Source organism: Aphis gossypii, chromosome 3, assembly GCF_020184175.1.
Source record: "Aphis gossypii isolate Hap1 chromosome 3, ASM2018417v2, whole genome shotgun sequence".
NCBI classification, from domain to species: Eukaryota; Metazoa; Arthropoda; class Insecta; order Hemiptera; family Aphididae; genus Aphis; species Aphis gossypii.
In genome coordinates, this window is record NC_065532.1 from 54430898 (window position 1) to 54455464 (window position 24567).

General features: G+C 25.6%; 4 protein-coding genes across 6 annotated transcripts; 2 read left to right on the forward strand and 2 right to left on the reverse strand.

Moving 5' to 3' along the window:
* Nucleotides 1-7138: 7138 nt before the first annotated feature.
* Nucleotides 7139-12036, reverse strand: LOC114126541 (zinc finger protein 512B-like). The gene is made up of 4 exons (XM_027990513.2): nucleotides 11876-12036; nucleotides 11019-11632; nucleotides 10005-10633; nucleotides 7139-7968 (listed from the first exon to the last, which is right to left on the reverse strand). The coding sequence occupies exons 2-4, from the start codon at nucleotides 11610-11612 to the stop codon at nucleotides 7680-7682; spliced, it is 1512 nt and encodes a 503-aa protein (XP_027846314.1). The 5' UTR covers nucleotides 11613-11632; nucleotides 11876-12036; the 3' UTR covers nucleotides 7139-7679.
* Nucleotides 12037-12181: 145 nt separating this feature from the next.
* On the forward strand, nucleotides 12182-14618 carry LOC114126527 (peptidyl-tRNA hydrolase 2, mitochondrial-like). Of its 2 annotated transcripts, none has more exons than XM_050203385.1 (3): nucleotides 12182-12665; nucleotides 13703-13980; nucleotides 14133-14360. In XM_050203385.1, the coding sequence occupies exons 1-3, from the start codon at nucleotides 12432-12434 to the stop codon at nucleotides 14224-14226; spliced, it is 606 nt and encodes a 201-aa protein (XP_050059342.1). In that variant the 5' UTR covers nucleotides 12182-12431; the 3' UTR covers nucleotides 14227-14360. The 2 variants fall into 2 exon arrangements, with proteins under 2 accessions (XP_050059342.1, XP_027846294.2); XM_027990493.2 differs by having other exon boundaries at nucleotides 12183-12665; nucleotides 13703-13946; nucleotides 14131-14618.
* Nucleotides 14619-14838: 220 nt separating this feature from the next.
* On the reverse strand, nucleotides 14839-19730 carry LOC114126525 (transmembrane protein 161B). Of its 2 annotated transcripts, none has more exons than XM_050203384.1 (11): nucleotides 19323-19730; nucleotides 17077-17180; nucleotides 16839-16986; nucleotides 16551-16744; nucleotides 16243-16461; nucleotides 16065-16181; nucleotides 15826-15999; nucleotides 15595-15769; nucleotides 15430-15526; nucleotides 15241-15353; nucleotides 14839-15178 (listed from the first exon to the last, which is right to left on the reverse strand). In XM_050203384.1, exons 2-11 carry the CDS (start codon nucleotides 17148-17150, stop codon nucleotides 15059-15061), a joined length of 1431 nt encoding a protein of 476 aa, XP_050059341.1. In that variant the 5' UTR covers nucleotides 17151-17180; nucleotides 19323-19730; the 3' UTR covers nucleotides 14839-15058. The 2 variants fall into 2 exon arrangements, with proteins under 2 accessions (XP_050059341.1, XP_027846292.1); XM_027990491.2 differs by having other exon boundaries at nucleotides 19370-19729.
* A 193-nt stretch (nucleotides 19731-19923) lies between these two features.
* LOC114126526 (MKI67 FHA domain-interacting nucleolar phosphoprotein-like) lies at nucleotides 19924-22177 on the forward strand. The gene is made up of 5 exons (XM_050203386.1): nucleotides 19924-20181; nucleotides 20329-20490; nucleotides 20569-20680; nucleotides 20746-20963; nucleotides 21961-22177. Exons 1-5 carry the CDS (start codon nucleotides 20158-20160, stop codon nucleotides 21970-21972), a joined length of 528 nt encoding a protein of 175 aa, XP_050059343.1. The 5' UTR covers nucleotides 19924-20157; the 3' UTR covers nucleotides 21973-22177.
* The last annotated feature ends 2390 nt before the right edge of the window (nucleotides 22178-24567 follow it).

Sequence of the window (24567 nt, forward strand, 5' to 3'; positions counted from 1 at the left end):
CATTGTTTCAATACTTATTATTTAACTGTTTTGTATAAAAGCCATGTAAATAGTAAATACCACTCACTTACTGATCGCTGTACATTAAAAAGTACAAAACGTACGAACATGAAATTTGGAAGAGTGCCTTTAACTTGGCAATAAGAAAGGATTTTAAAAAATGTTTAATATAAGTGGATTTATTAATAATAATTATTCGCCGCCAATAAGTATTGTGCAATACGGCGGCTCTGGGTGTCCAGCTACCCTCAACCAATCTTTTTTGTCCGTCGTGTAGATAAGAATTGTTCCGAGAACTGAGAAGTATATCGATAAAAATAACTTCACCAGTCGGCAGTCACCAATATTCTAATTATTTAATACTTCTACTATATTTATCCTATTTATCGATAAAATGCATGCCGTTGACATAAATCAATACTCATACTTATTTTACAAACGTTATCTCTCCGTTGCATTGTCGTAGCTACTGGATGTTCTTACGTGCAATGCCGTACCACCAGTAGTTCAAGCTCAGAAAGTATGTTAAATTGTTATAGTATAAAAGTAAATATTGTATCTATTTTAAATTTATATTGGTACAAGTATGATGTGTTATTCGACACTGTACAGTGCTCACTAACATTATTGTCCTACGTACATAGTATATAATAGGATATATACGATATACCCATACAGCCCTAATCCCTATAAGGCTATAAGTACGTATATGTCAATCGTTACCTAACTTAATCGATCGTCAAATCGTTTTTATCAGCAATAATTTGTTAAACCTCCAAAAATCGATTGCTATTTGCTACTATATAGATTGAAGGTACATTTATATTTTGTACTATTTAACTAATTTATATTTTGTACCAATTATTAAAAATTAAATTAAAATTGTAACTATTTGACCTGAACACATGCAAACGGGAACCAATTTGGCTCAATTTAAATATTTAATAAAATACCTTTTTCAAACGGAACCAATTATTCGTTACTACCAATCTCAGTACCTCGCGCATTACACGTAAACCAATATTCTTATTATACAATAAAAATACACACGGGCGAAGACTGGCATTCAGCTAGTATAACTATAAAAGAACAAAAGAACGTAGTATGTTAATATGTTATAATTAAATTTTATTAAATTAAAAAATTAATATAATTATTGTCAAGCATCTCCTGGTTAATTGCCGATAAACAGCAATTGTCATTTGTCAGAAATCAAACTAAATTGTTAGTAGGACAAGACAAAACGACCAATAATTGGCAGCTCTTTAAACTCATTAAATAAGTTAGTATGAATAATGTATTGTCAATGTCATTGATATATTAATTATATTGTTAAGTATTAGTTTATTTTACTGTTATTTAAATAAATATATATACCTACATACAAATAGACAAATTAAATTACCAATAAGTAAAAAATTGTTAGCTAATGGCCAAATTTCAATACTTAGGTAGGTTAGAATCGGTAGTAAAAGGTAATATTAATAAAAAAAATATATTTCTCTAAGGATTATTTAGAATAATTAATAGGCATTCTAACTCGATCAACTTGTTTTAGTAGTTTTAGGTTCATGGGAATTGTACTTAAATAGGTCATTTGGACAAATAACGGAATCTGTATGCGGTGATTTACAATATTGCTGTATACTGTACTGTTGTATGGGTAATTCAAAAGTGTTATACGAACATCGCGAGTTTATTGTTATAGTGTTATACTATAATAAGGTTATCAATTGTCTTTAACCTATACAAATAAAATTATAGAACGCTTTGAATAAAATGTATAAAAGGTGTTTGATGTTTCACCGTTTTCATTCTTCATGAAAACTGTTTTTTTTTATTAATACTTTTAAAAGTATTTATTGTATTAAAATTTAGTTAACTACAATTATTACTTAATACTGAAGTGGCTTACATTCTTTACCCCTTTGTTATACTGAATATTTTTAAGGTTTTTAATACCTACTTTTATAGAAAAATATATCCTATAACTTATAAGCTGACAAATCATCTTCGTTCAGAATCGTTTTTTGTATACTACAATGATACCTATCATTGGATTCAAATTTACTACATCCTGATTCCTGACAGCAGAGCGTTACTCACTTGAACACTCTTATTTTACTTAGAATTTGCTAGGTATCAGAAACTACGTTTAAAGTTGAAAACTAAAGCAAATTTTAAGCTCCAAAACGTGATGAGTATTATATATTATCAAAAAAATTACCGACCAACACAAAAATGTATATGTATAGTGTATACTATTGTATTATATTATTTTTGGATACTCCCAAAATTAGTGTACCTATATCATTACGAAACATGATAGGTAGTTTTAAATTCGATATATTCCAACAACGCGAGCAAAATCGATAACAAATGTATTTAAAAAAAAAGCGAGGTCAAGTGGGTAACTTTCTGCTGTACAATAGGTGCCGACGGTACCGTGTGGATCACTATTATACATCATATGAGTGTTAAATCTGAATCTAATGATAGGTATCATTGTTTACGATTTACGAAAAACGACTCAAAACGGAAATGATTTGTCAGCCTGGGAAATATTTTTCAGTGGATGGTGAATAAGGTGGTTTATGTTTTAATGACCTGAATACACCAAAATTTAAGTTCTTTTATAATTATTGTAAGCCAAACTTATGGAAAATCTTGTATTAAATTTTCAACTCTTAGCTAGGTACTTAAACAAACAATTTTTATGAGTTATACCTACAAAATAATATGTAAATATTTATGATTTTGATGAAATTTTGTCAATAAGACTAACTTATGAGGAACTACGTATTCAATTTTCAAGTATTTAACTCAGTCAAAACATTTTATCGACATTTATAAAAAAAAAAATAAACAAAAACGAATATTCCAAATGCCTATAAATAAACGAAATACCTATATTTTGAAAATTAAATTTTGTTTAAAAAATGCCAATATAAAGAACTGGTGAAATTTTCAAGTATCTGCTGCAGCTCATACTTTTTGAATAATAACAAATATTTAAATTCGTTTGAAGATAAATCGTTATCATTAGGCAATTTCGTAAAAATTTAAAATTCAAACGCACATAAAAATTTCCTATAACGATGTTTCAAGTTTTCTCTATTATATCTATTTGAAGGAAAACTTATGAAAAACTTAGTGTTGAATTTTTTAACCTTAGATATAAATACAAAATTTTTTATGATTTTTCAACTACTCGTACAAAATTGCTTGCAAAATTTCATGATTTTTACATATTTCATTATGTAACTATAAACGCTTATAAAAAAATTGTAACTAACGATTTTTATTTTTTTTTTAATCACAATAAGAACAACTCATAAGGAACCTTGTATTACATTTTTCAAATTTTTTTATCAACACTTCAAAAAAAAAAAAATACTTAGAAAAATTAAGTTGTCTATAAATAACATTAAAAAAGCAAAAATATAGTGAAATTATATTATGCAAGGCTGACGAACCTATCATTGGATTCAAATTTAACACTTCTATAATAATATAATAGTGATTCACGTGGCATCTTATGTACAGCTGCAGGCGGTACCCACCTGACCTTACTTTTTTTTTAATTACCTTTATGCTATAATGAAAATACTATTTGATTTAACACCCTCCCCCCCCCGAAAATATTCCTCTACGTACATAAATAAAAATATTTATTTATTTATTTTAGGTATTTTTGTATGACTGTAAATTACATATGAAAATCATAATATAATTATTGTAGACTATATTTTGATTCTAATCGTTTTTTAAAATTTATTTTAAACTGTTAAATTCATAAAAATTGAATAATTTCCTCTTTAACTTGCTCCAATGGCTTAACAGTTATTATGTCTTAAAAAATAAAAATAATCAAATATAACTAATATAATAACAGTGGCGTATTTAGGGGGGCCTTCTTATGCATTGAACAATTTAATATATTATGCGATAAAAATATAAAATATAAACTAAAAATGAAAAAAAAATACAGTTGAATAATTAATACACCTTTGCCATATGCCCATATTCTATCCGCAAAATTAACATAAATACATAGTATTACAATAAATAATTTAATAAAAATTTTTGTTGCAAAATAATGTAATTTAAAATACAACTTATTTGCAGTTTAATTAAATAATTCTTGATTGTGATTAACCAAAAATATTTACTAGAGTGCTTGATTTTCAATAATCATTCCAAATATAATAATGATCTAAAAAAATTGAAAAATGTGACATTTAAACTTAAAAATTTCAATATTTTCAATAATATTATGTGCTCAGTGCTGAAAATGTTAAATGTTTATCAGTTGTGAATTGTATTTATCAAAAATCAAAATATGTTATTATTGTACTTAGCAATCATACGATAAATTCAACCATACAAAATATGTATAAATACAAGAAGTATTGGAAGTTATCTCCCTTTCACTTCCGCATTAATTTCTAACTAAAAAAATAAAAATAAATTTTTTTCACAAATATTTTAAACACACTTATTAGATTATGAATACCAAGTTTCAAGAGGATAAGATAATTTGGTAAGAAGTTATAAGGTTGTGCCTTGCAAGGTACACTGGTAGTCAATATGTATAGGTACAATACAATTTTATATTTATAAATATTCTTTTTTTAACCTTGTCTTGTGGTTTTAATTTATTAGCCATAATTAGAATGAACAATCAGAAATAGAATAGTAAAGTGTACAAAATATTCAAATATTGTATGAACCCCCCCCCCCCTGTAAACGTGCCTAATTATTCATTTTTACCAATATAAAAAATATTATTTTATCATTATCTAAATTTATTAAATTATACACAAATTATTCATACTGTATTTTACCCCTACATTATTATATATTTATACTATAAAATATTTAAAAAAAAGAAACATTTTTAACCATACCTAAAGAATTTTTTGCTACAGATAGTCCGTAAAATGTCAATACAATTTAAAAATCAAAATCAGTATACTTGTGCTTAAAAATATGTATAAACTATTAAACTATTGCTAAATTAAATAAATACTAAATAAATAACGATACAAATGTAATATTAATTTTGGAAGTTACGAAATGTGATTTTATATTTTCAAATTCGAAATCTCTACGATTGTCACATAGCATAGATTTATATTTTGAAGAATAACTTTTATTTCGGCATCAATTCGCGTTGCCTAGCAAATATAAAAGAATTCATCAAATATTTATAAAAAATGCAACTTTTATGCTATTATGTAGAAATATACAATTAATATGCATTTTCATTCAAATATGCAAAACTATGAAAAATAAAAAATTAACCATAGACTCTATATACCACGAAATGTCGACATCATTAATCAAAATTATTCTAGCTAAAAAATAAAATATACATTTGCATAAAAACTCGAGCCTTAATTATTATCTATGAACTCGACACACCAAATAATTAAGATAAAAGCAATTGGCAGTACCAATTGGAATATTACATGCAGTCAAAAGTTAAGCAGCGTTTGTATTTTTAATGTTGTCGATATTGGTGTCTATATACCTACAAGATTATTTATTAATTTCGTTAGGTAAATCATTTACTTACAAATTTATATTAATACTAATTGGAAGTTTGATTGTGTATCACATATTCACATTATATATTTATTTTACCTAGTTATATGTACTGGACTTTTTTACCATTGACTTTTTATACCTCGGAATTTTTGGTAGTACATCAGTTTATGATTAGCACCCGCGCCATTAAGTAAGTGGTAAGATTCTTCCAATTTGTATTTAAACTTACTATCAACACTCTGCCATTGTCATATCACAACAATTTATTTAAATGCCATGTTATTTCTTAGTTTAGTAACACATTACATCAAAAGTCGTATGGTCAGACTGGTCAGAACTCAGAGTCTAGAAAAAAAGAAAATACAAAAAACTTGATTTTTTTTTTAAATTTTAAGTCTTATATTATTGCTACTTAACAGTATTAATTGAACTTTAATTATAATATATAGATTAATGGATTACGCTACAATATTTTTCAAATTCATGCTTTTATTATCACTAATTGTGCCCTTATAACACTTGTAATTGTATATTTGTATGTACTTTAGAGTACTCATGGGTATAGTGCACGGACTATAGCGACTATAATATGTGGTATAGTGAAAGGGTAACAACCACGGTTAAAGATATACAGGTTACTTTATTTTATCACAGTTCGATTCCCAACCTGTATAATATAATCTTTTTAATCGTGGCAACGACCAACGAATTTCGTTGAATTAAATTTTATTCCTACCAAAAAAGGTAATATACAGGTAAATCAACACATCAGTTTGTTTGGGAAATAGCAATGAAGATGAGATAGAACCAGATACTAGATAGAATCAAAGAATTTCTAAGCCAGTTACAAGGATATGGGTCAATTAGCTTTACATCTCTGTTGTGGCTAGGGACAGAGCACTTCATTGATGTCATCCCCCACTTCGAACACTGTATATATATATATAATATATAATATTTAGTGATACATTGGGGGGGAATACCCCAACTAATTATTTAGACATTTTAGCGTACCCCCGTCCCCCACAATTATTTTTACAGCTTAATAATGTTGCTACCCTAAAAAAAGTTTATAAATTACTTTTATACAATAATATAATTATTACTTAGGAACCAATTTCAAGTTTGTGAAATTTACACATCAAATAAATAGTATAAACATTGAGTACAATTGTATAAACAATAAACATACATTTTGTATAAATAAATTTAAATTTAAAGAGTGAATTGTATATTACAAAATTATAACAGTGAGTAAGTCAGAGCACTGTGTAGTGCTAGAAATAATTTTTTAAAACTTTATAACCACGAGATATAATCAATATTTTTAATTTTTCAATATTGTCTAAATTAATAAAATGTAGTCCATAAATTGTTAATATTGTGAGGTAAACTTAAGCTACCAACCGTATCTATTTCTAAGTATAGTTTTTCAGTGTAATTTATAATTGTTGATTATTATTTAACTGTTGTATTATTATACATTTGTATGTATTTATAACAGTGATCAAATGTAATTAATCTAGACACAAATTAAAAATAATTAAATAATAAATCCAAATCTACTGATTAAAAAATGTATACATTTTGCAAACAATTTCTGTAAATTTTGTAATTTAGATAATAGTTTTAAAACAATTTAGTATTATAATTGTTTGAAATATAGCATTAACACTTTTTTTTTTTTAATTACATAAATTATTTGTAAAAATTATTATTAAAGGTTAAATGAATAGTACAAGTACAATAAAAAATAATTAATACTCACGAAATACATAATACATTTTTTAATATAATTTCAATAATCTTATAAAAATTATGTTCTAAAAGATTGGTTGAAGAAAACTAACATGATTTCTAATACATAGTATAATTAAAAACAGCATTGATCAGATAATCTAAGCTATGAGAAAATAATACAATACAATTTATATTAATTGTCAAAGCCAGGTTTAACTATTTTTTTGAGAAGCTACAAAAATGATAAAAAAAATTAAAAGAATAATAATAAAATAATGGTATAATATTGAACTTTTGGCCGATATGAGATTAAATCGAACACACACTGTGTATTTACAATCTTAGTGTAGGTATGTGAAAATATCAACTGGAATCAATATTTATACTTAAAAAATTTCTTCAATTTCTTCATCATCTTCAATGTTTTCTTCATTTGCATCTATTAACAAGCTATCTATATTGGATGTATCGCTACTATTATGTGATACTAATTTATGGCCATCTAAATGTTTTACAGTTTTAAAATGACCATTGCATGCATCACAATAGTTTGCAACTCTGTCTTCTAAATTGCGATCTTTAAATGACCAGTATACACTATCCACATGCTCATCTGAATGCTGTTTCATTTCTAGCATATCCAAAGCTAAATAACTGCAATCTGCAGCAGTGCATCTAAAAAAAAAAAAATAATCGTTAATATCTATATTAATATTATAAAGAAAGTGTTTGTAAGTTTGTTTGTATGAAGTAATCTCTAGAACTACTGAACCAGAATTGAAAATTCTTTCACCAGTAGAAAGTTATATTACTCATGAGTAACATGGGCTATATTTGATTGTAATTAATATTTTTTAATATAAAATAACAATATTTGTCAATCAATTCCAAAAAAAATGATTTATGTGTTGATTTATCAGCGTGTGTGGAATATAATGTTCTAGGGGAATATTGAAAAATATTTTTTTTAGTAATTTTATATAAACTGCGAGGTACAACTTGAAGTTTTAATTTGAAGTATTATTTCAACAGGTTATGCTGTACACAAACACAAAAACAAAAAACAAAAAAAAAACACATCAATACATTCATCACTTCATTCAGAATCTAAAAGAATTAACTACCATATATTTTCCTAGATTTACAATACTGACACTGACTCTATTTTCCAACAGAAGCTATAGACATATCTTAGAAGTGAAGCTTATTTATTCCTAAATGTTTTAATATGACCGTTTACCCTGTGCAGACCCATTCATACATACTATAAGAATGGACAAATTAAGGACCACTTAATAATTATTTGATATCTGATTGATGCTTGACATAGTCATAAGACTAGTGGTTTTTAATAGATGATCTGCAAATTGCCAGGGATACGTGGCTTCAAGTTAGGGGTTCTTTAAATTTCTTTGACCACATAATTACTCACTACTAATTTATGATATTGACAATGCACAGGCAATGCGAAGGAAAAATATTATTCATACAAATAAGATAAATACCTATAAATTAAAATAAAACATAAATATTATATATATACCTATTACCTATATTTATATATATTCAATATTGTGTAATAGTATTATAATATATTAATAATATATTTTCTTAGATTTGTAATAGTAAAACTGACTCTATTGTCCGACACAATATTTAACATTTAACATAGTAAACAAAATCTAGAGTCGGTGTAGACATCCAATAAAGTGATCAGTACATCTTTATACAAGAGGTTTCAATTTACAACACTAAATATTGAATTTTGAAATGATCAACGATGTTACATGCATACTGAACGTGTAGGTACTGCTGGCTTTAATATTTAAATCGATAACCTATACGTTAAATACACTTAATAATCAAGCTGATAATGAAAACAATAATAATCTAATATAACCATCAGGCATCTAGCCCATATTTTGGGTTTTTACATTTATTATTATTATTTTTTTTATTACTATAATATAATTAACTTATAAAAGTTCTACAGTTGGAATAACTGAAAAAAGCAAAAATAAATTTGTTTATTTGGAATCAAAATTATGGAAACAAATTTATGTATAAAAATTAGATTTCTATCTCATATACAAAAAAGAAACATAATATGCTTTAAAATCTGCACCCTAGTTCTTATAAGAAATTAGTATTTTAATGAATAGTTGATATAGGAAGTATAACAGTAAAAAACTTTTTAGGTGGTTTTGGTTCAAACAATGGAAAATTTATGATTTGTTGATTTTTTATCCAAAATGAAATAGAAACCAAATTTGGGCCATTGATAAAAAAAATGCTGCTTATATATGGTTAAAAAAAACATAGTACAACTATGTAAGTTGATCTGTCAGTAATATAATCTATACCAGCGTTCCCCAAACTTTTCTCTGTCAGACCCCTTAGAGATAGTAAAAATGAGTGCAGCCCCCCCTTAATAAAAATACAATTTTTGTTTTTATACATACTATATGTATAGTATTTTCATTTTACGTTCCCAAACCCAGTCTGGTACACGTGCGGGGATCCCTAGGGGTCGCGGATCACAGTTTGGGAAACGCTGATCTATACACCAAATCAGAAAACCAAAAATATTATTTATCTATAAGCCATACATTAAATGCTTGTATAAGGCAACCAAATTTAACACAGATGCATTTTGTATTGGCAACGAAAAGCATGGAGATAACTAGTGGTTGATGAAATTGAAAACTTACCTTATAAATTTGTTACGTAACAGTTCATCACGCCATTTGGTTAAATGGTTATAAGGAATATCATATGACTTTCGCTTGACAGAATGTTTCTCTTCATATTCTTCATCAACCTCTTCAATTTTACGTTTTATAGATTCTTTATTTTCAGACTGCAATTCTAAGCCATCTTCTGTTTCAACTAATTTAAAGCCACACTCTTCTTCTGTTAAATGTTTGTAACCTTCTTCATGATGATGCAAAAGATGTGTTTTTAGTTTATTTGATGATGTGGTTTTACCTCCACAAATAGAACACTCAAATTCATCATCTAGATATGGTTCAAAACATGTAGCAAAATGATCATTCATATCGTCTACATCAAATGACATGTATTTGCAAGAATTGTGATTGCAATGTACATAACCATTTTTTAAATCTATTATCCATTCTTTAATTTGAGCGTCAGTTGGATTGTTAACATTCACTTCAGAACAGATAGATTCTGTGTCTGCTAAGTCTTCTTGCATTTTCCATTGAGAGTATGTCACTATTTTGCTAGCAGGATTTGTGGCACTTGATGTTGGATGTCCATACTGACCCATTGGGTAAGATTTTATTTTATTATCTTCATCAAAATCATCTTTATTTTCCTAAAATGAATAATAATAAATTTCACATAAGTAAATTGGTACTTTTAAATTAGTTGTTTTAATTTAAAATGTAATTTTTTTTTAGAAATATTCAAACTAAACATCATCTTAAAAGATAAAAATATATTTTTGATTATTTAAGTGGATTAAAAAAAAAAAAAAAAAAAAAAAAAAAAAAAAATAAAAAATAGGACTAGGTATAATTGGAATTCTTAACTAATTAATAATACTGTAAATAAATAGATATGTATTTTAAGATAATATATAAAAATTCTAAATTGTAAAACAAACTTGTAATAACATGTAATATGTTGAAACATTTTAATTTATAATAAATAATAAAAAAAAAAAAAAAGATAATATATTAATAAATATACAATCCTACCTGTTTTATAGGAAATAGTAAATCTTTATGGTGATTGTTTTGGTGAAATTGGAGAGCTTGTTGGGATGATGTATAACCTTTACAATGACGACATAAAAATTTAGATGATGTATCTGGATCTTCACCTAGACACTTTTCATAGTGTTGCTCAAGCTCACAAATTTTGTAACTAATGAAATGGCAATCAGGCATGAAACACTGAGTGTACCCACGAGTCTTGATATCAGTTGTCCACAATGCCAATTGTTGTTCAGTGAGCGTAGGTTTTATAATAATTGACATTATATCAGAATCTTTATGATTGTTTTGTTTATGATAATCAAGTGCTTCTTGCGACGTTGTTTGTCCACCACAAGTTGGGCACACAAAATTTCCAGCTACTTCACCGCGGCATGTTTTGAAATGTTCTCTCATGTCGTCTATGCAATAAGCTATGTATCGGCAATGTTGAAGATGACATCGAACAAACCCGTTTTTGTTTAACATGATGGTCCATGATTTGATGTGCACTGGTCTGCTGCTTCGTTTTCTAAACAGGCCTTGTTGAACTGGTGTTGTGGGAGTAGTTAGGGTCATCATTACTTCTTTGGACATATTGCTCTAATAATTAATGTCTTTAAATAAACAAGAATATTATTTTTAAAACTTTTTAATACGAAACTACCTATAGCATTGAAAATTACAACACGTAAATAAAATTGTTAAACATTTTTAACTAAGCTATTTGTAAGTTACGTTAGGTTAATTTAAGTTAGTAAAATAAATTGTAATTAGTAATTGAATTACTATATAACAATCAACAACTAAGTATTTGCTAGTTAGTAAGTAACAACTTACTACAACTAGAACAACTTTACCGTTTTTATTTTACTTGGATAATGGATATTGCCGATATTGGATAGGTATTAGGTACTAGTAGTTAGATATTATTGGGAATTTAGGATATTGTTATTGATGCGTTGTTACCACAATATACCACACTTTGATTAACAACTTTGGTACTTGAGATATTTTAGATTTTTCCTAGAATATTGAACTATTTCTTATTTAAGGTTATATTATTTTGTGATAATATTCAAAACTTTTTTTTTATTCTGTGATACTATTATCATAACTTTATCAACAATCTGATAATGCTATCAAGCCACATTTTTTTTGAATTTCGTAAGGTTTAAATGTGTAATTGTATAATTCAAATATATTTAGTATATTATTTTTTTTTTATAGTTTAATGTTATAATATTATACTAAATATTAATAGCGATCACTTCTGTACGATTTAAATTTTACATAGAGACGTATAGTATTGGTTAATATTGAAGGATATTATTAATAATTTATAATAAAAAAGATTTATATTTTTACTTTAAACAAAAATACCGAGTACCCGCAATAATTATAACTGTATTTAAAATGAGTTTTATAACTAATACATTTTATGGTGGATTAACTGCTGGTATACTAATTGGTATCGGTTTTAATATAATCAAGGATTATATTGTAAGGACTAAATGGAATAGTCAAAATAAAAAAAGTGTGGTTGAAAGTCAACAACCCAATTCATTAATAAAAAACAACGGAGAATTCAAGATGGCATTATTAGTTCGTCATGATTTGAAAATGGGCAAAGGCAAAGTTGCTGCACAGGTGAGACGATTTTAATTAAATTTTAGAATTAAATGTTTTTTATTTTATTTTAAACCTTAATATTACTTAACTCTGAACCTGAAGTGAATGCATTCTTATTTTTTTTTTGAAAGGAGTTGAAATGTGATTTTTATTATTATAAATTTAGAAGAATTATTCTGATTTATGGACAGCATTAGCTTTTATTCCATAGTGAAATTACAGGTTTAATATTATCGAAATAAATTTCAATTTTTCTTATATGTTATAATTAAATAGTTGGCATTAAGGTTTAAAACATGTCAAAACCTAAAATTGTGTTTACTGTAAAAAGTAAAGTAGGTAAAATATTATATTTTTTTATTATTTAAAAAAAAAAATTATAAAAAAATAAATATTTTATTTCTGTACAATACTTATTCAAGATTGTCCATTAAATATCATAAAAATATAATGTGATTTAACATCTACAGTAAATATACCTTAGGTTATAGATGTCATTTTCATTTTTCCATTAGTAAATAATACGATCAATTGACTTGAGCTCTTAGAAAAAGTATCAAGATTTAAGGAGGATACGTGTTGTAATTTTGTAAATACCTATAATAATTCCTCCTCAATTCTATGTACATTTTTATTGCAGAAACTTACAACTTAACCAATTTATTCTTATGCTAAGGTTATGCAAAACAATTCCTGATATTATTATGTTTCGATTTTGTAAGAAACAAAAGTCTATTGTTAATTATTTTTTGGGTTCTGTATAATTCTATAGACATTATGTTAATTCTAATTTATTGTATTTAACTTACTATATTTTAGCAATAATTTGTTGGGGAAATAGAATACATTTATAGTTTTAGTAATGTATGATTTATTAGTAAACTTGAACTAAAAATCTACATAATATATTTGCCTAAGTTAAAATTAATTTTTTTCTTCTATTAGAAATAATTAATTATGTTGGGCTTATTGACCACTTCATTGATATTCTATTCCATCTTGTTGGTTTCTTTGAGTTTAATAGTTTTACAAAGTAAAATTTTATTATTCTATAGTGCTCACACGCAATTGTGCATTGCTATGAAGAAGGCTTGAGGTTAAAACTAAAAGAAATAAATAGCTGGGAGTCAAACAATAAGCCAGTGGATATATTCAAGGTAGCAGATGAAGAAACTATGTTAGAATTTCAACAATTAGCCATTGAAAAGGGATTCAATACCTATGTAGTAGTAGATGCAGGCCGTACACAGGTCGCACCTAGATCTAAAACAGTGATGGCTATAGGCCCAGTTGAAAGTGAAGAAATTGATTTATTCACTCAAAGTCTCGAAGTGTATACTTAATTAAAAATTGCTTTTTTTTAACTTATGAAAACATTATTTTCTTTGTAATATAATTATAAAAAGATAATTTACCCAAGTAATTTGTCTTTGAAAAACTTACAATATTAAATATATTTAATCAAATAAATTATTGTTGTTTTAGTGTGCAGTTGTGTCAGTTATTGCGTATAATAAAACTAAATTGCGCAATTTACCCTCCAAATGTGCTAGAGTTGTTTTACGTGCACCAGATTTAAAAACATTAGAGTGTATTCAAAAGCAATGCAAGTTATTTGACATTCCAACAGCAACTTTTACTGAAAACGATCAAATGACAGTTTTAGCAATTGGTCCAGCTAATGAAACTTCTATAAATGCTCAAGTGCACAGTTTAAAATTGTACTAATATTGTTTACTATTAATAAAGCAGAACCTCATTAACCCGGACATCGTTTAATCCGAACAGCCATTTATGATATGTAAATTACGCTAGTTTATGTTGTAGATTAAAATAAACAAGAAAACAAGTTTTTACAAATATCCAAATAAATAATTTTTAGGTTAAATATTGTAAGATATACATATGTATTTATATTCAGTTTGAAACTTGTATAATAAAATATCCAATACATTTTTTTTAAATTTATAATTTACGATTTTAGATTATTTTGTTCAATACGGATTTTCATTAATTTGGACAATTTAGAGCCCCAAATAGTCCGTATTAATGATGTTCTACTGTTAATGTACTTGAATAGTACATATTTCCATACTATGTATTTTACTTTGAATTGAATAATAATTGAAGTGTTTAATATTAAAATTAAATTAACAAATTCATCTAACTAACTAAAGTATACATCAAACAATAAACAAAGGTTTGTGTTATATTTTAAACATATACAAATAATTTAATTGTTAAATAAAAATAAAACTATTAAACTAAATATTCCTAATATTGACTGACATTTATATGCTTATCTGTTATCAAACATTTAAGATTATCTTAACATTTTTGTTCCCTTACAAAAATTATGCCTAGGAATTACATTAACATATTTAAAAATAAAAAATACTTTAATTAGGTTATTACTTAGGTGCTAAGTAAGATTGATAGAATACACCAACTGACAGAGATAGAAACCACGAAAAACATATCCACCACGTAGCAAAACCAAATATTCCTCGATAGACATCTACTGTTAATACCTAATAGAATAAAATAAAAATATATTTCATAATGCTAATTATGTCAATGTGACAATGTTTACTTGTTTTAAAGACTGAATAGAAAAATATGCTATGTTAGCATCAAGTAATGAATGTTGATTACTATTATCTATTGTTGAAGAATTTGTAATAACTTGAATCCAACTGAAATTGCCTGAAAAATAGGTTTACAAAATGTTGATAATATATGAACGTTATTTTTATTATATATATGAACAATTATTATTTACCTAGTGTTTTATAAAAAAATATGAAGAACAACATCATTACAAGTGGTATAACATATTGTAACACTACAACACATGTATAGTAAAAGATCACAGACACCTTGAAATTAAGTCAAATAATAAATTTAAACATATAGATATTTTTTAACAAAAAGAAATAAATTATACCTGTTTTTGTAAGTCTACATTAGTAATTCTTCCAGCTTCTTTTTTTTGTTGTTCCAAACGCTCTTGAGCCATATTAAGATAAGCTTGCATAAACATAGGCATGAGATATAATCTTTGAAATACCACTAATACTACTATCCAACATCTTAAGCTTTCAAACTGTTCCAATGTAATTCTTTAAAAAATAATAATATTAATAATAGTTAATAATCCATGCTAAAGTGTAATTACAATGGTTTATTTAATCCAGAAAGATTTTTTGCTGTCAATAAATCCACTGCTATTGGTTTTACCCAAAGTAAAACAAGCAAAAAATGAGTAATTAAACTGAAATTCATAAAACCTTTAATGAAAGTTGAACTAAAAGAAAAATATTTGCCATGTAGCTCATTGCATTCATAATATCTAAAAAAAAAGTTTTAAAAGGTTGTTATTTCATTATCATAGATTATTATTTTAAGTTTAATTACCTAAGACAATCCCAATGCATTTTAGCTGTACGTATTCCAGGAAATACAAACATAGAACCTGTAACCGCACACCATAAAGCTAGGAAAAATTTTACTATTAATTTTGATGCAGGGCCCCTAAAAAATATAAAAAGAAAATGTTTAAGAATTTCAGACCAGATACTACGTTAGTGATTACTGTGAAGATAAGCCATGGTTATGTAAAAATGCTGTTGAAGTTGCATTAAAGCTTTTGTATGCAGTATCCAACCGAACATCAAGTTTAGATTCATCTATGACTAAAATAATCATAGCAATCACTAAATAAACACAAGCTGCAACTATTACAGTTGACCGTTCACCTGATGATTCAAAACCACCACGGAAGTATTCTAAAGTTAGAGACATTAGAATTTTGCTAAAAATTTAAAAATTCAGGAAAAAGAACAATTTTTAATTATATAGGAAAACTGTTATTATTATTGAACATATTCAATAAAAGGATACAATGCAAAAACAATGACGATTGAACACCATAGCATACTTAGATTAATTTCATTATCAATTGGTGAATAGTAAGAGTATATTTCAGTACTTAAATAGACTAAAGCTGCATATAAAGAGAAATTTACAAGCCATTGATATTCCATAAAATATCTGAGCTGATATATTTCATGTTCTTGAATAGGTTGACTTACCAACTAAAATATATGGTAATATTTAAACAAAAATAAGATTTTTTTTATAAATTGAATAAATTATCTTGTACATATTATTTAATATATAGTTACTCACTTCAATGTCTAAATTTTTGGGTATCTGAAATACATCAATATTATCATTTTGAGTGTTTATAGTTCGTTTACTTGGTTTTGAATCTTTTTTTTTGATCCCTGATAACTGTCTAAGCTCTTTATCTGTAGGGTGTAAGTAACGAACAAGTCTAAAAAAATATTATTAACATTTAATTATAAGATGTCAAATTCCCACACAAAAAATTAATGCATTAACTCTTATTAGTATAATAACTTACCCTGTGGAACATAGTGTCCATCGAGCAAATGAATAGATAGGACTAAGACGATGTATTAGATTAATGGCTATCATCGTAATAATTAATTGGACACCCAATAAAGTCTAAAACAGATATATTTGAGTTACTGAGGGTGTTAGATAACATTGCCAAAAGCTAAATAAAAATATTTTGATATTAATAAATTTTTTTAAACAGATTATTAATTTTTTTTTTAACAATAATTTATAAAGAGATTTAACAGAAATAAACATTTTATAATACCTAATAATATTATATTTTATCTATTTTAAAATTAATATAAATACCTACTATGTATTATTTACTTAATACCTACAAATAAACAATTGTTTTAAAAAGTATTTATAATACCTATTACCTGGTTATAAGGTACCCAACTAAATGTTTTTAAATTTTAAGATAAATCTTTTTGGATTTACTAATTGCACATTAAGCATTCAATTTTACAAGTACCTAAATAATTTGTAATATTAAAAATTAATAATTGAATAAACTTGGTCAAAAAAAGTTTACATACATTATATTTTAATTTGTACATCAGCATTTTTATTTATCAACTAAAATAATTCTTAACAATGATTGTACAATAATTAATCATTAATAAGGGTTTATAGAAAACATGGTATAATAGATCAATACCTATACTTATTTAGATATTTTAAGAAATAATTTAAAAAGTAGTATAGATAAATTGAGTTTGGAGAATTAATTTAATTTCCAACATGACAATGATTTAAAACAAAGTAAAACATGTTAAAGAGTGGTAGGTACATAATATTCTTAAATAACTCCATACATTTATACCACCTCCACAGTCATCAGATATGAACCCTATCGAACATCTTTGGTATGAAATAGGAAAAAAATTAGAACAGGTATATGGATCTGAGAATCACTAAAAAGTTAGTAAATAGTAATAAGAATTGTATGATCAATGTTATTAAAGCAAACGGCAGTCCTACGTGTTATTTATTAAAAGAAGAGATATTACACAATATATAAATTAACCAAATTATAAAATTATCATATAAGTGTAAGGAAACTTTTTGATACAGTATTATAGTGACCAAATGAGCATATCCAGACAAATCATCCAGGAGAGAACAAATAATTATAAACAGAGCCAGAATAATAGGCTACTACCACATTACTCATGCACATTTGATTACTAAGGAACTCAATCCAGTCTGCAATACCTGGAAAACCCCCTTCACAATGACATATATTTTAAGTCTCTGCCCCAAATACTCAGCCGCACATTTCTACTTAATAAACCTTCATCTCTCAAAGAATCTCTAAACCAACAAAACAGTGTCAATATCTTTTAATTTTTTAAACAAATAGACTTAGATCAAAGATTGTAAATTACTACATATTATAATGCATGTCATTTCTAACACTGTAATAATTATTTTAGTTTGTAAACTAACACTAATAATCTAAGTAATTGAAACCTTAATAAAATATAAAAAAAATTGTTTTTGATACATTAATTATTTGAATATATCTAATACATAATTTATTATGACCACATGTTAATAATAAGTAGTTTATTTCATTGATATATTAAATATCAGTACTAAATTCATTTTCGATAAAACTATCAATCATTTATATTTTGGATCTATTAAAATATTTACAAAATTATTTTTTTGAAAAGTGTATGGAAACTTTTTTGAAAGAGTGCAAATCAATATATTATAATTTTTAAAAACAGATTCTTTAACTGTATTAGGCTGGATAATGAATATAACAACTAATATATTATGTACCTACCAAGGAAAACTTTAATTTGTATAAAATGTATTTGAAAATTGAAATGGTCTTACACTTGTAGTGTAAATATGTTTTTTACATAAGGATTGTTAAAAGTATAGAAGATAAGTATTAAAAATGATAGAAATAATTTAATATATATCGATTTAAAGTCGAAATTAGACCCAGATTACAGATAAAAAACTAAAAAAAAAATATATATATATATATATACATATTAAAATTATTAAATTCAATTTTTTTAGTGTCCTTATTATATTTCAAAAAACTATGTTCTTATAGCTAATACTCAATATAATACAACAGATATTTAAGGAAGTTCCTATAATAAGTCTAAATTTATAAATTGAAAACACTAAAAAATGCTTGAGTTTGGTTTTAAGAATTCTAAAAAATGGCAAAAATAATAAGTACTTAGATGACTAATAAGAGGCTATTTATTTACATACACACTCAAAAACATTTAAATAGTATGCTTGAATAAAATATAGTTTACCGCCATAACGAAGGAGTTGGTGAGTTGTTAACTTGTAAATCGAAGTTGCTGCAAAATACAAGAGCTGCCTGGATCGACTATAAATAGACTGACACAAAAATACGGGATTCAGATTTTAGGCCGGCTCTTGGTCATCAACAGTTTTGCTTTGGTCAAATGATAGATTTCTTAAATCTAATATAATAATTGTCATTGTACAACTGTCTCATCAATCAGATGATCTATAAGAATCTATTAAATTAAATAAATAATATTATTTCTCTTGGCAATTTGTATCCATACAGGAATTATATTATATTCGATCCGATTTTTAAATTTTCAAACACCGTCAGACCGTCTTATCAATATAAAAATAATTATGAAATGTATTATTTATTTATATAATGTTCAAATGTATGGTTTGGAATTGGTTCCTAAAGTAGTTAGATAGGAATATAGGATCAATTCTTCCAACGACTGATAAGAGAAATTTTGAATTAACCTATAATAAATAAGAATTTTTTCTTGTTACTAGCTTTGTGTAAGTCATTAAGCACGATATTGCACGATACTTTACTTTTACTGCTACTGCTTGTTACGTCCTATCCTATCACTCCTGTAGTCACAACGTGGGTTGTACTGGATCTGGATGTCTGAACTCTGAATCCCCGAGTCCAAATCTGGGATTAGTAGCTACTATATACTATATAGATTTTATAGACTCGTTCAATTCATTTAATTTTACTACTTTATTATAAGTTAGGCCTTGTTTTTGGTTAATCTTTATTATTTTCTTCGGATCATCAAATATGTTTAGAAGTGGTTTTATAAAAGTAAAAAATTAAAAACGATTTATTGATATCTATAATTTAGTGAAAGATTTTAATTGTCTAAAATATAAATCAAAAACATTTGAAATTTGGAAACTATGAATACTTATGTGTATCTAATAAATTAATAATGATATTTATTTAATTTAGCTTAACAAAAACGAAACGCCCCAAGAAAAAACTACAAAAGCATCCAATGATAGGGGTGTCATTTATCTTGGTCATGTTCCTCATGGGTTCTACGAAAATGAAATGAAACATTATTTTACACAATTTGGAGAGGTCACAAATATCAACATTCCTAAAAGCAAGGTAATATAAATGTCACTTTATGTGTAATACATTAGTTTGTTTAGACTTTAATAATATTAATAAAAACAATAACTTTAGAAAACTGGTAGAGCAAAAGGATATGCATTTGTAGAGTTTTTGTACCCAGAAGTTGCCAAGGTAGTTGCAGAAACCATGAATAACTATTTGATGCACAAAAAAATTCTTGTTGGTAAGAAAACTTATTATAAAGTCATCAAAATAAAATTTTAATTTTTAAAATTCATATTTTTTTAGCCAAGTACCTCCCTCCAAACCAAGTAAAAAGTAATACATTTTGGCGTTGCAACAAAAATAAAATTCCGCTAACAATAAAAAATAGGTCTATACAAAGAAAAGCAATGGAGAGACCATTAGATCCTGAACAAGAAAAACAAAGCAAAGTTGCATTAAAAAAGCGTATCAAATCTTTACAAAAGAAATTGAAAAGTAAAGGAATCGAATATGAAGTGCAAGTAAGTTAAATATTAAAAAATCTTAAATCATAATTGATAAAATAGTGTCACTGCCTACTTTCAATATGTCATCCAGTTTTTTATGACCAAATTTACTTAGGTAGTTTGGTTTTTGAAATTGATTTTAATTTTAAACATAACAAACAATAATATAGTAAAACCTCTCTAATCTCTATAATGAACTCTCTATTGGACAGGATTCTCTTTATAACAGAAAATGTCAATAGTCTCAGTTCACATAACATGTGAAATTAACTTCTCTAAGATACAAGGTACAAAACAGAATTGGACAATTTTCATGACCCAACTGGTAAAAATACTCTGTAAGATGGAAAAAAAAATTAATTAAAAATTAATAATTTTTATGTAGATATCTACCATATTTGGTAACTAGATAATCTTAATTTTACTATATTGTAACAAGAACAACTCTATAAAAAAAATCATAAAATTATTCAAATTCCTCATCAAAAAAATAAAATAATTTTTTGTTCCCCTCCCCCTCCTCATAACAAACAAAAATTGGTGATATGGGGATACTTGGAAAAGTATTTGAAACTACTCATGAACAATTCAATGTGATCAGAAACTTGGTACATAAAATAGGCTTGTTCTTTTATATATTATATAAGGATTATTGTTGAAAAAATGCTGTATATTTTAAATTTTAAATATAAAATGAAATGTTCAAAATATTTAGACTAATTCTACTCAAATTATTAATAGTACTATAAATAAATTAATAAATATTCTTAGACCTAGAGTTTGATGTATTATGTTTGTTTATAATTGATTTTTATGTGTACTATAGTAATAATAGTAACTATAATCATTCAATTCAAATCATCCATAATAGTGACTTACTCAATGATAAGGTACACTCGAAACAGTAGGAATATAGTATGTAGCAGAGAAACTTTTCCAGTTTGCTTATTTGAAAATAATGTTTGCAAGTTATTTAAATCTTGAATAAAATAATTATATATTAAAATTACAGGTAGCCGTATAGAACACACAGCTGATGCAGCAAAGAAACAAATGATTTTGAAAGAGTAATCATTACAGGGTATATTCAATGCACATTTTAAGTTTAATCTTACTTGCTGTTTTTATTACTTCAAACGTTCAGTGTAATAATATAATATCTTAATATTTTTATGTACCTATTGTATAATGTATATATTATGTAAATACATTTTTATTACTCGGGTTAATGGTTTCATTTATTTATCTTTTTTTGAATTGTTGAGAATTTTGTAGGTTTTTAAAATTCAAAGTTTGTTAGATGTTGCTTTGGTGGTAATTCTGAAGTTAAATTATCATTAGTATTGTTTACAACAATTATGAGGGTGAAATGTATTTTTTTAATTTTTAAGATAATTTAATCGATATTGAGATTAATGTTTTGTGAAAAGATGTGTATTATTTAAGTATACTAAGTGGATTATCACATAACACAATTTCGGTTAAATTAATGTGATATGCATTTGAAATGTGCAATCTAAACTACAAAGTAAGCACCATATAAAATGATTGTACATAATATTATACAATTTGACATTGTTCGTTTGATTTCATTTAATTTTACTTTAATACTTCTGATTTTGTCATATTTTGTTTCTAATTTTTTCATATTATGTTTTTTATTCTAGGGTACTTAAAAAAAAAAAATATATTAAGTAATAATGTTTATATATTCTAAACTTAGTTTACTTACTAAAGTATGATTTTTGCTGATAATATTGTACCCGTAATACCCGTTTATCAAACATGATGAACAAATTAACATAATTAAGAAAAGAGTCTTATGTTTTTTTAATTTTTTTTTTTTTATTTGATCAGCTTGTGTGTTTGAACCTTCTAAATAATACTATGTTTAACTGATAAGATAATATGTTTTTGAATATTATTTTCTGGAGCAGTAATTAAGACCATTTTTGAATATCTAAGTGTATTGTTTTTAATGCCAATATTGTGGACTGTGGTTACTATTCTATAATGAGTAATGACATATAACTTCATGTACATGCAGTCATTGAATGTCCACCAAATGATTTCTTGATTGACTGATCAAAATTTTATAGTGCATATTTTTGCATATTTTAACAAAGAATCGTACAAGTATACACCAATTTGAATACTTAATAGAATTTGTAATAATACTTTTAAAATATTTATATTTTATAAAAAATAATTATTTTAATATATTATGAAACATTATTCTTAGTTACCTTATAGCTAATATAATTAGCTATACAATAATTAGTTACCTTATATTACCTTATATAGGTAATATATCACGTCGCCGTATCGCCCGTATCAATTTTATATTTTCCCGACAATTCGCCATCACCAGAACAATTAGTAAAATCAACGGCATGCATGTAAATATAATATTACAAATCGTTTTTGTCGTAACCTGATATACGAAATCATTAATTTATTCATCTGGTGTTTGCTGAAAACGTTTAACCGTTCGAGCAACATACACATCGGAGTATAAATAGTATAATATAGGTACCCGGAATATGTACAAATATTCGTGCATATATTTACTTCCCTTAATATAATTTTTTTTTTATTATCTTTCAATGACTTCAATGTATCAATAGGAAAACTCAATATCTCGAGTGATTTGAATGAAAATGTGTATTATCATCTGATCTTGCCACACAAAATGCTGGTTAGGCTTGCTGTTACCTATAAACTACATAATTGATGATAACATAATATACCTACTATTACTATTACGTAGGTATAAAATAATTTATACTATTTTATTTTGATATAAATTTAATAATCGATTTATTCGATGTAGCAATTTACTCTGTATTTTATTTAGTTCCTAAACATTCGATAAATTGCTTTTAAAAATTGAAATAAAAATTAATTGATCGATCAATGAAATACCATTGAAAATGGCGTCATGGTTGATTTTAATTTTAATATAGTGTAAACTGCAGATATTATGCGTATTCATTATTATAGGATTAATCGATATTAGTTAACCAAGTCGTTACAAATACTTATATTTAAATCTTTTATGTACGCGGTTTAATAAAACAATTGTTGCTGATATTCATGATATGAAACATATTTTTCTTCGTTATTTAGTTTAAAAACATTAAATTTACTCACTGCCAAATTCGTATTGAATGTACCTATTCGTTAAGACTTATTTAATATAATGTATAATAATTCTTATGTGGTACAAATTAAGTAGTTTAAATTATTGTTATGGACTACAGTAGGTACCTAGTTAATATTAAAAATCACAGAAAATAATTTATACATATTAGTACGAATTAGAGAGCCTCTAGTACGAACTAGTTAGAACAAATTAGTTAGTGATGTTAGGTAAAAATATATTTTAAAATAAATCTATGTTATGTCATAGATTATAAGTTACTGTTATTTAGTCGTTACTTATTAGTTATAACCATAATGTTAGAAGATAGGTAATAAGAAAAAATAAGATAATAATATAATATATCTTCTAAAACCGTGGTCATAAGTCATAACTCATAAATTTATTTTTTAATATAAATTTACTATTATAATTTTATAAGTCAATAATAATATAATATACAAAAGTACATCGATG

Excerpts from the sequence above, each read along its gene's own strand:
- LOC114126541 (XM_027990513.2), bottom strand. The coding sequence starts at position 11,612 with ATGTCCAAAGAAGTAATGATGACCCTAACTACTCCCACAACACCAGTT. Across the intron at positions 10,634-11,018 it reads TACTATTTCCTATAAAACAG|GAAAATAAAGATGATTTTGA; the intron begins GTAGGATTGTAT and ends TATTCATTTTAG. Across the intron at positions 7,969-10,004 it reads TTACGTAACAAATTTATAAG|ATGCACTGCTGCAGATTGCA; the intron begins GTAAGTTTTCAA and ends TTTTTTTTTTAG.
- LOC114126527 (XM_027990493.2), top strand. The coding sequence starts at position 12,432 with ATGAGTTTTATAACTAATACATTTTATGGTGGATTAACTGCTGGTATA. Across the intron at positions 12,666-13,702 it reads AAGGCAAAGTTGCTGCACAG|TGCTCACACGCAATTGTGCA; the intron begins GTGAGACGATTT and ends ATTATTCTATAG. Across the intron at positions 13,947-14,130 it reads TATAGGCCCAGTTGAAAGTG|AGTGTGCAGTTGTGTCAGTT; the intron begins AAGAAATTGATT and ends TATTGTTGTTTT.
- LOC114126525 (XM_027990491.2), bottom strand. Across the intron at positions 16,745-16,838 it reads CCAAAAATTTAGACATTGAA|TTGGTAAGTCAACCTATTCA; the intron begins GTGAGTAACTAT and ends CATATATTTTAG. Across the intron at positions 16,000-16,064 it reads ATGCATTGGGATTGTCTTAG|ATATTATGAATGCAATGAGC; the intron begins GTAATTAAACTT and ends CTTTTTTTTTAG.
- LOC114126526 (XM_050203386.1), top strand. The coding sequence starts at position 20,158 with ATGTTTAGAAGTGGTTTTATAAAA. Across the intron at positions 20,491-20,568 it reads TCAACATTCCTAAAAGCAAG|AAAACTGGTAGAGCAAAAGG; the intron begins GTAATATAAATG and ends CAATAACTTTAG. Across the intron at positions 20,681-20,745 it reads GCACAAAAAAATTCTTGTTG|CCAAGTACCTCCCTCCAAAC; the intron begins GTAAGAAAACTT and ends ATATTTTTTTAG.